The 11,788-nt window shown below is 36.7% G+C and overlaps 1 protein-coding gene across 1 annotated transcript in view; it reads left to right on the top strand.

Moving 5' to 3' along the window:
* The window catches only part of ASZ1 (ankyrin repeat, SAM and basic leucine zipper domain containing 1), an 89,480-nt gene that overhangs the window by 11,822 nt on the left and 65,870 nt on the right, over positions 1-11,788 (top strand). Inside the window, exons 3-4 of the mRNA XM_006859314.1 lie at positions 1,140-1,262; positions 3,404-3,515. Of these exons, the coding sequence (XP_006859376.1) occupies positions 1,140-1,262; positions 3,404-3,515 (235 nt within the window). The remainder of the gene's footprint in view (positions 1-1,139; positions 1,263-3,403; positions 3,516-11,788) is intronic.

Here is an 11,788-nt window from a genome sequence, read left to right as displayed (position 1 = left end):
GGGTTCACAGGAATCTATTGAATGTTGTAGAGCTTAACTTGCAGCCAAGCTGCTCTTTTGAAGCCCTATACAGTGTTGCTGTGAGTCAGAACTGACTGGATGGCACATACCAGCAGTAACAACCAACCAAAAGGTTATTTGAACCCACCTCGAGGGAAAGATGTGATGTGATAGTCTGATTTTATAAAGATTATTATTGATATTAAGTGCCGTGGAGTCATTTTCAACCCATATTGATCCTGTGTAGGGTTTCCAAGAAGCAGTTGGTGGGTTTGAACTGCCCACCTTGTGATTAGCAGTCCAGTGCTCATCCTACAGTGCCACACCAAGACCCCACATAAAAATTACAACCTTGGAAACCCCATGTGTGTCTATGAACTGGAATCCACTCAATGGCAATGGGTCGAATAACCTAAAAGTTGGTGATTTGAACCCCACTTTGATGTGGTGGCTGAAGAAAGTCTTGGTGATCTGTTTCTGTAAAGATTACAGCCAGAAAAGCCTATGGAGTAATTTCACTCTAACAGATGGGGTTGCCCAGGCTTTGGAATTGACTTAATGACAATGCGTTTGGTTTTTTGGTTTTAAAAGGTATTAGGATTAAGACCTGTGCAGTTGTTCCCTTATGACCTCCTTTTACTTCGTTGATAAAATAAATAAGTAAATAAATGTCTCCCAAGCAAGGTCACATTCACAGTTACAGGGGTTGGGACCTCAACATGTCTTTATGGGAGACACATTCAATTCATAACAGTTGCTGTGCACCAGTTGTTGTTAAGGGCTGTTGAGTCAGTTGTGACTCAGATTTATAAATTTCGAGTAGGGTTTCCCAGGAGTGGCTAGTGGGGTTTGAACTGCCATACAACCTTCCGGTTCAATTCAGCTTTGTGGTCTAGTGCTTATCCTATCTATAACACTCCACTTGGACTCCCTATGCACAGTTGTTATTAAATGCTGTCAGGTCAGTTCTGACTCAGCAACCCTGTGTATAGGGTTTCCAAGGAGCAGCTGATGGGTTTGAACTGCCAACCTTGTGGTTCACAGTTCAATGCTGATCCTACAGCGCCACACCTTGAAGCGTATTATGACAATTTTGTGTGTGTGATGGGGAGGTTAAAAGATTGTCCTTATATTAACAGGAGTTAGTGTAGATGCCAGCTTTCAGTTTGGATGGACACCTCTTATGCATGCTGCTAGTATTGCCAATGCAGAGCTGGTTCGGGTCCTTTTGGACAGAGGTGCTAATGCAAGCTATGAAAAGGGTAAGATTTTAAGGTAACTGATTTTGTGTACTATGGTTTCCTTGATTCCCAAGCAACTATTACACAATGTGAAAAAATTTAGTTAAAAAAAACCTTCCTATTAATTTTTTATAAATAATATACAAAATCAAATTATTCCATAGGTGGTTAGAAAACCTTCTCTCCCCCCCCCCCCAAAGAAGTATGCATATTTTTCAGCTATATTCTGGTTATGTTACTATATAACTTTAGTATTTATGCTCAGCAGCTCTCTAAAAGGTTGGCAGTTTGAATATACTCAGGTGCCTTACAGGGTACCTTGATCTGCTTCTGCAAGGTCATAGCCAGGAAAAGCCTGTGGAGCAGTTCTCCTCTGTACATACAGGGTTGCCATGAGTTGGAATCAGTTCAGTGGCAACTAGCAACAGCAACAATTCCTAAGCTACAGAATTTTTATTATTTTAAAGGAAAAATTACATTGAAAGAAAACTTTAAAAAGCTGACACATTTGTGGAAAGTTACTTGAAAATCTGTTTGTTTTTAAGTATTAAACTCAGTGTTGAATTATAATGTTACTTAAACTTGTTTCAAAGATAGTGTGTTAAATCCATTTTGTTATTGAATAACTGGCCACTAAATAATTTTTACTCGGTCATGCTTTTGAGGAATGAGTATGCATAAATCCTGGTTATTTACTGATTGTTGTTGTTGTTGTTGAGTGCCATTGAGTTGGTTCCGACCCATAGTAACTCTGTACAGGGTTTCTGAGGAGCAGCTGGTAAAGCTTGAACCTCCGGCCTTGTGGCTCAAGCCAACTTTGCAGTCCAGCACATTAACCAACACTGCCACACCAGGACTCCAGTTACTGATTATTTATTTTTAATGATTCATCTTTATTAAATTTAGTATTAATTTCAGCATTAATTTTATACTTCCATTAGATACATGTAAAACCATTTCTATTCTGTTTTCTCATTTATCTATTAGCATGCATTTTTATAGGCTTTATTTTAGGATTAAGTTCCACATTTTATACAGCACTAGATATAAACTAATGGTTTATAAAACCATTCTATTATGTTTTGTTCATTTATTTATTAACATACATTTTTGTCTTAATGTCAGATTCATGTTTAATCATTTAAGATCATTTATACTTTTTTTGTGTTATTTTAAATGTAACCCTAGGAAGCCTATACTTAGTAATGAAATTTTTGAAAATAGAAAATACTGTTCTCAAAAATTTTATATTTTTAATAGTTTTTTTTTGTAACTTGTAATCAGTTATGGTTATAAAACACTTTGTATTTCTTCACAGCATATTTATGTAAAATCTTGTATATATCCTATAATAGCCCCATTAGATTAAAAGGGAAGATAATAGCTTTATAAGTATAAATTAGTATTAATGCTATATAAAGACATCACATAGTCTATTAATGGCAGAAATGGAAGAATCTGTATGTTTTTGCTCAGTGTTGAACCATTGATCTGAACCTTGGCTGTTGTGCCCTAGTTACAGTTACCCAATTCCTATTTAAGACATTTTTGTTTTTTGTTTTCTTATCTATCATGTCCTCCATTAATGCCATTAGAGCCATAGGAAGAGTTTTAAGATTCTGGTTGTGTTCAGAGAGATCAAATAGGGAATGGACTGAACAGAGACCAATCAATTATGGCAGATAGGTCAATTTTAGTAGAGTGATTTAGGCATAAACCAGATTTCAGTGAGTTATGAAATGCATGGGAAGTGAATTCATGGATCATTGTTTTTTTAAGCTTGATTTCAGCAGTGCAAATTTTAACCCACCAAACACTGGTTGAATCTTGGCATTGTACTCCATAGAGCCCATGCACTTTACCACTCTCCTGTTCTCTTGAAAAAAAAAAAGGGTTTAGTAGTAGGGTAAGTGGTAGGATGAGCCTTGAGGTAGGAAATGAGTTGCAGAAATGGGCACTGTGAAAATTAAGGGAAAGAAACCTGAAATATTCACCTGTGATCTCATTTTTTGGTAAAGAATTACATAAAATTATCTGTTAAAAGTGAGAGCTTTGGGAATAGGTTGTATAACTTAGGACTTAGAATGATTCAAATGGTAAAATAGGCAATTAGGTACACTCCCTGATGTGTGGGTTTTTCCTCACCTTTTTATTCACTATAGATAAACAAACTATTTTGATAACTGCATGTTCTGCGCGTGGTGCACAGGAACAGATCTTGAAGTGTGTAGAACTACTACTTTCAAGAAATGCTGATCCAAATGTTGCTTGTAGGTAAGAGTTTTAATATCTGTTCAAAAGTGTTAAAGATATTTTTCTTTGATTATAAACCAGTTACACATTTGATAACATGACACATATTTCTTTTTTTAAAAAAAAATCATGAGCAATGTGTGTATCTTGACCAAATAGTTGATCAGTGGAAATAGGTTCAAATTCGGTAAGGTTACCAGACCCAGTGCCTTCAAGGTGATTTTGACTGACAGAGATCTTGTAGGACAGAATAGCTTCTAGCTTCATAAGGTTTACAAGGCTGTAAATTTTTATGGAAGCAGACTGCACTATCTTTCTCCCATGCCCGACAGTCTTGAACCACCAACCCTTTGGCTAGTAGCCGAACACTTCGCATAAGATTTTCAAAGGAAAGGCATATCGTCAAGATAGGCTTTTCCCTTTTCATTTTTAGAGGAATGTCATAAATATTTGGAACAAAAAATAGAGGATGATCTTTACCTTTTTTTTTAATTTTTAGAAGAATTTGGAATGAGAGGGAAGGAGGACAATGAATTATTTCCTGTGAATCATATTCTCATAATAATTGATCTGTAACATTATATGTAGAATAAAGTCCTTTCTGTATAATGTTTGTTAATAAACAGTTTCACACTATTATTATGAATTCCAAAATAATAAAAAGAAATGTTTCCATTGTCCTAAGACTTAACCAGTTAATTAGATGGTACTGTAATGGAAGCTCAGTCTATAGGTAATATGCAATAAATGTATTTTAAATCTTTGGAAATGTCAGTAATAATAAAAACTGCTTAAACTTTATCACACTGACTTCCTTCTTGTCTTGCTTCATCTTCCTCTTAATCTCTTTCTGTTTTATATAATCTTCTAATTGAAGGAAGTATTCCATTCAGTAGAAATAGATCTGACATGAATTAGTGTGTGTGTGTTTGGGGGGGGTGCTGTCAAGTTGGTTCAGACTCACAGCTACCCCACATAGGGTTTCTGAGACTGTAAATCTTTGCAGGAACACAGCACCTCATCTTCCTCCTATGGAGTGGCTGGTTGATTCGAACTGCTAATTGTGAGATTAGCAGTCCAGTATGTAACCCACTGTCTACCAGGGTTCTTTCTGACATGAATTGTAGTGGTTGTGTGCCGTCAAATCGGTTCTGACTCATAGAGAACCCCATATAGGGTTTCTGAGGCTGTATATCCTTACAGGAGCAGAAACCCTTATCTTATTCCCATCTAATATGAATACATGTATTCACAATCCATTAAATCAAATATTGATACAGTGATGATAGATACAAATAACAGGTTAAGGCACTGGACTGCAGTGTCAGTTTGATCTGCAACGTCAGTGGTTCAAGCTCACCCTCTGTTCCTAGAAAACCTTCTACAGAGTTGCTATGAGTCGGAACCAGCTCGACAACACTTAACAACAACATACTTGCCACCAAAGGTTTTTCTGTTTTCATTTGCTGCTTATGACACCTGAACATTAGCTTTAAAGCTACTGGACAGCTTCGGTCTTTTTGAGATAACAAAGATTTTGATGAAGTGCAGTGGTTCCCAGCCAAGGTTTTACCTCCCACAGAATATTAGCTGTGTCTAGAGAGATTTTTTGGTTGTCCCATGGGGAGAAGGGCGGGGGGTTGTTGCTACTGGCATCTAATGGACAGAAGCCAGGGATGCCGCTAAACTCCTACATTGTATAGGACAGTTCCCCACCACAAAGATTTATCCTTCGCTGGGTGTCAGTAGTGCCAAGGTTGAAAACTATGATCTAGTGTGGAAAATGGCAAGACTCAGAGAATAGCCATTCAGTATTTAACAAATATCGTAAAAAGAAAACCTATCCACAAGTTTTTAACAAGTCAATTCATATGAACTAGTATTCTGATACAATCCCTGATTAAGTATATAACTTTGGGATCTGATTATATCTTAAAATTGGGACATAACCTTTACTTAAAGTGAACTTCAGGGGTGCTGTGATTTTGATATGTATCTTATTTTCACTTTTTGTTGTTGTTGTTATATACCATGGAGTCGGTTCCAACTCACAGCGACCCTGTACGGGGTTTCCAAGGCTGTAAATCTTTACAAGAGGAGAAAGCCTCATCTTTCTCCCGCAGAGTAGCTGGTAGTTTCGAATGGCTGACCTTGAGGTTCACAGTCCAATTTGTAACCACTACGCTACCAGAGCTCCTTAATTGATGGTTAAATTCATCATCTAAGATTATTGTTTCAGTGGATGGGTTGTTTTTTGTTTTTTTTTAACTTCTAGTATTCTGAATGATGTTTTAAAATTAGCAATGATCTTTTTGTAGTGTCTTACTCCCTCAAGATATTTTCAAGATTTAAATAGAAAACTCTTTAGTAAACATGAAGTCTTGGTAGAACAACTCTAATATCTGAAATCTTTGTATATTTGTTTCAGCTAGTAATAGTTTATCAAAGTTCTAACTCATGACTAAGTGCTAATCATTGGATTTAAAAACTTGTAGGGATAATATGAGGGCTAGGTTGATCAATCAGAGTGTATTTTTGTATGTTCCTCCCAGGTATCTGTGGCACCAATTCAGAATTCATTTTTTTTCAAATAAGTTCAGGGATTGAAATTCTCTGGACCATGTTGGTGATGTAAACCTGAGGTATAATAACTACTTTATGTCGGGTTCATCCTATCCTGAGGTGTATCCCTTTGGGTTCCAGCGTAACGTTTTAAGTATGGGTTCCCAAACTATCTTGTGTAGGCCCAGGCCTTTGATTTTTGTTCCCTGCATGTTCAAACACTTTAAAGCCACAGGTTAATTTCCCGCTGAATATATCTGGATTGGCAAATGTTGGCAAGCCAAAAGCAAGCCTGAGTGCTTAGTTTACTACTTCTATGGGGTTTTGTCATCTAGATTTTGGTTTGATTATATATCAAACCTTAATATCTTTGTTCTTCTTATCTTAATATCTTTGTTCTTCAATTTTTCAAACAAATGTTTAAAATTTCATTCAGCTTTTTAGATGCCTCTATAAGTTTGTTCCAAATTATCTGGCTTGTCATTACTTGAAGTAGAAATCGCTATCTTCTATATTTTAGAGTTTTTTAAACTTACATATCTTCTAATACTGTCATTATTTGTTTTCCATGTAGACTTTCTTTTTTGACCTTTGGAAATATCATTGGCTTAATATTTCATGGACAAGTTTCCATATTTATATATACAGTAGTTCCTCCTTGTCAATAGGGGATCTATTTCCAAGATCCCCACTGGATGCCTGAAACTGCAGATAGAACTGAACCCTGTATATGCTATCGTTTTTTTCTATACATACATATAACATGTACCCATGGTGCTCTAGATGGGCAGTGTTAGCTTAGGAACACCAGTAGGATGCAAAACAGATGCTGACCCAACTGTGTTTTCCAGGTTTGTGCCTAATGGAGGAGGAAAGCCAGCTCTGGTATGGAGTATTATGGCGTGAAATTTCTTTATGCTACTCAGAAAGGAAAGCAATTTAAATGTTTCCTGACTACTGTTGACCAAGGGTAACTGAATCCCTTGAAAGTTAAAGTTGCAGATAAAAGATTCCCGGGATGTTGCTATGGGAAAGCACTGGACTACTAACCATAAAATTGACAGATCAAACCCACAAACCGCTCCTTGGAAACTCCATGCAGGTCCCTAGGAGATGGAACCAACTTGACAGCACTTAACAGCAACAACAGCTATATTAATAGACTTTCGCTTTTTTAAATTTCTAAATTAGTTTTATTTTTTTTTAATCTTCCCTCCTCTAGGACTAATGCAAAGAACTGACAAACTTGAAAGCCATCTTTAAATTAACTTTTTAGGCCTAAATTACATTTTGCGGTTTTTTTAAGATCTTGCTAAAGACAATACTTAGCACATGTTGTAGCAAATAAGGTAGTTTTTGCTAGTTTGTTTATTTGAGCTATAGAGTTTGTTTCTGGGGTTAGGTTTCTTGTGTCATTTTTTTCTAAGTGAAACATAATAGAATATTTGCTATGTGTTAGGCACTGCACATTTTTATAAATATAATTAGGCATATTTGCTGCCAAGTATATCTAATAGTGTGGTGTTACAGGGATAAGCACTGGACCTGCAAGGTTGTCAGTTTAGCATCACTATGAATGGGCACTAACTCGATGGCATTTAACAACTCAGTGGTAAATAGTATTGTGTTACTTTGGTCAAAAAAATTGAAGTTTGAGTACTTAAATTCTTTTGAATGTGACAGAGGCTTTTTTTGTCTCCAAACATTTTATTGTGGTTTAGATGAAAGTTTATGGGGTGCATTAGTTTTCCACCAACAACAAAATACACTGTTTTGTGGCATTAGCTGCAATCCCCTCAGTGGAACTTCTTCTCTGGATTCCCTGTCTCCATTCACCCATCTTTTCAGCCCCTTGCTGTCTTTTGAACTTTGATTTTAAGCAAATGATGCACTTCTGGCTTCCTGTGGTTGATTGCTCTGAGGAGCACGTTACACACAGGCAGGTCCTATTTCAGGTCCAGAGAATGTCAGTGCCATAGTTTTGGCGATTCCTTCAGTCTCTCTGATCAGTAAAGACTCTAGTTTTTTTTATCATTTGAATTTGCTCTATATTTTCCTCCCATTCTATCCAGGACCCTGTTGGAGTAGTGAGTGAAGTGCTGGGTTGCCAACCCGAAAGACCAGTGGTTGGAATCCACCAGCTGTTGCACAGGAGAAAAATGAGACTCTGTGCTTCCATAAAGAGTTACAGCCATGGAAAACCCTATAGGGAAGTTCTACTCTGTCCTACAGGGTCACTGTGGGTCAGAATTGACTCAGTGGGCTGGGTTTTGGTTTGGTCCAAGACCTTCTATTGTGATTCCCGTCAGAGCAGTCAGTAGTAGTAGCTGGTATAGTAGAGGTTTGATAAATACATTTCCAACAGCTTAATCCAAACAAGATTTGTCTTTGGGATATATGCATATTTCCTATCTTTTCTGTCTATTCTTAAGGATTTTTTTCAACGTAAATCAATTTAGATAGCACATCTTTTTCTTACTATTTATTGGGATTTGAGTGATTGTTTACAGAGCAAATTAATTTCCTTTCAGTAATTTGTGTACATTTTGTTTGCTTACATTGGTTGCTAACCCCACAATCTAGCAACACTCTACCCACTTCCTCCCTATATTAGAATTCTGATTCCATTTGTTCTTTCCTATTCCCTCCAGCCTTTTGAGATTTTTGCGTGGAAAAATGTTTGATCTCATGGTTGACTGGTGTTGCTGTTCACCTTATAAGCATGTCTGTTGTTTGGCTAAAAGTTGAGCCACAGAGTTGAATTCAGGTCCAGGTTTGAAGAGTGACTAAGGTCCATCATCTCGTGTTGTGCTAGACTATCAGATGATTCTGATAAACCAGACCTTTTTTATAATTTTGAGTTTTGTTGCACATTTTTATCTAACTGTATCCAGGACCTTCTATTGTGACCCCTTTTCTAGTGGTCAGTAGTGGTAATCAGGTACCACCTATTCTCCTGGTCTCAGGGATGTGTTGGCTGAAGTTTGTATGGTCCAGTAGTCCTTAGGACTGCTGATTTCTGTGCATCTCTCATTGTCTTTTCTCATCTTTGGGACAGGGAGAGACCAATAATGGCATCTTAGATGACCACTCGTTTGCCTTTAAAAGATCCTAGTCACTACTCACCATAGGAGGACATTGAACATTACCTCTGTGAGCTATGTTGACTTAACTAGAACAAAATGCCATCTACAATTTCTTTGTAGCACATTTGTGTTGAAAACTGCCTTATGTCATTAGTATACTCCCTCCCACCCCTGTTCCTCTGAATTCTAATAGGTAGGTGAGTATTTGACTTTATTTGACTTAAAATGGCCACAGACTACAAAGGCAAGTATGTGAACAGGAAAATATTATCACCTAATTCAGTTCAGTCATGTTTAGGCTTGAAAATTCCATTTGAATTTGAATTGGCAATTGTGGATAGCATGGACTTACCATCTCTATTTTCTTTTGTACATTTAACATGCAATAAAGAATATTATATTATAAATTGTTGTTTTTAAGTACTGTTGATTCAGTTCCAACCCATAGCGACCCTGTATAGGGTTTCCAAGGAGCTGCTGGTGAGCTTGAACCCAACCTTGCAGTTCAAACCAACTTCGCAGTCCAGTGCATTAATCCATAGTGTTTAGCCAGGACTAATATTACAAATTGTTGTTGTTGTTAAGTGCCGTGGAGTCGGTTCCGACCCATAGCCACCCTTTGCAGGGTTTCTGAGGCTGTAAATCTTTACGGGAGCAGAAATTCTCATCTTTCTCCCGCAGAGCTGCTGGTATTTTCGAACTGCTAACTTTAAGGTTCGCAGCCCAATTTGTAACCACTGAGCTACACATAAAATACATTATTGTATACGTGCCAAAATTTAAAATGCTCTTTGATTAAGTCCTATATTTGTATTGTGATATATGTATATTTAAAAATACATTTATCATTCTGTTTTTAAAAAATGTTATCTTTTTCCTCAATTTGCTAAAATCTTTTTTTGTTTTATTTTCTTTACATTTTTGTTGCTGTTGACTACTTTTGAGTTGATTCCACCTCATAACCTCCCCATGGGATGGAGTAGAACTGGACCGTCTTCTTTACAGAAGCAGATTACCAGGTCTTTTCCCTGAAGAGCTACTGGGTAGCTTTGAACTACCAGCCTTTCAATTAATAGCTGTGTGCTTACCCATGGTGCCAAATGGGCTCTTTGTCTTTACATTTAGAAGGCAGGAATTCTGTGAAAGGAATTTGATAGATTTAGATTGCTCAGTCATGAGATAAGGATGTGACATGTTAATTTCAACAGTTTTATTACCATTGATAAGACAGCACACATTAACTAATGTTCAAGGCTTTGACGTAATCATGTGTGATTGTTAACTTTCTGAATGTTACTGCTTGTTTTAATAACAGAAAATACTATGGGAAAATGTTGCTTTATTTCTCAGAATATAAATTTAGTTGTGACTATCACTAGCAGTTTGGCAGAATGAGGTGTTATTTTGGATTACAAACTGACTTGTTTTCTACTTATAAACAAAGATTGATGTCACAAAAACATTTTTAGAAAAAAAACTTAAAGTAATTTATTTAGAAAACGTTACTAGCAAATATCATTTATTTTGTAATATTCCTTCCTAGCCTTTTAAACTTATGAAGCATAGAATTTATTATGTTGTTGTCATTAAGAATTAATGTAATAATAGAAGTCCCTATAATAAATCCTAAGTTTTCTGTAAGTATAAGAATTCTTTAAATTCCCTGGCTCAGAGATAACAACTCTTATTATATGTTTATGCTATCGGTTAATGCGCCAGACGGCAAAGCCGTTTGAACTGCAAGGTTGGCAGTTCAAGCTCACCAGCTGCTCCTTGAAAACCCTATACAGGGTCACTATGGGTCGGAACTGACTCAATGGCACTTATCAACAATATATATATATATATGTCATCACAGTCTTTTAAGTAACTTTACATGCAAATATATGCATTTGCATACACACATACTTTTATATTTTTTAACACAGATAAGACCATAGTAGGTATATGGTTCTGTGCCTTGTTGTTTCACTTAATTTCTTTGGGCTTTTTCCTTGTCAGTACACAACAGGTGTATCTCAATTTAATAGATGCATAATAGTACTTCTACCACTCATCTGTTACTTTGGTGCACTTTGGAGGCTTGTGTGTTGCTGTAATTCTGTAAGCTATGACATGTATATTTTAAATACCAGCAGGGTCACCTGCAGTGGACAGGATTCAACTGAGCTTCTAGACGAAGGCAGAATAGGAAGAAGGTGAGATAGACTGCTTCTGAATATTTGGTCACTGAGAACCTTCTGAATAGCATTGGAACACTGTCAGCACCAGATTGTTGAATATTGAAACATATAAAGAGCACCAGAATATTGTCAGATATAGTGCAGAACATGAGCCCCTCGGGTTGGAAGGCACTCAAAATGCAACTGGGGAAAAGCCTGTTCAAAGTAGAGATGACCATAATGACATGAATGAAGCAAAGCCCTCGGGACCTTCTTTTGCTGATAGGGCAAAACTCAAAATGAAGAGAAACAGCTGCAAACATCCATTAATAATTGGAAACTAAAATGTGTGAATCTGGGAAAACTGGAAAGTGTCAAAAATGGAATGTATAAACATAGATGTCCTAGGCATTAGTGAGTTGAAATAGACTGGTATAGGCTAGTTTGACTATGAGTCACATGGTGTATTGAGCAGAGAATGACA

The sequence above is a fragment of the Chrysochloris asiatica genome, unplaced genomic scaffold (assembly GCF_000296735.1).
Source record: "Chrysochloris asiatica unplaced genomic scaffold, ChrAsi1.0 scaffold00032, whole genome shotgun sequence".
Classification (NCBI taxonomy): domain Eukaryota; kingdom Metazoa; phylum Chordata; class Mammalia; order Afrosoricida; family Chrysochloridae; genus Chrysochloris; species Chrysochloris asiatica.
The sequence above is the reverse complement of the archived record's forward strand: the minus strand, read 5'-3'. Positions and strand labels throughout refer to the sequence as shown.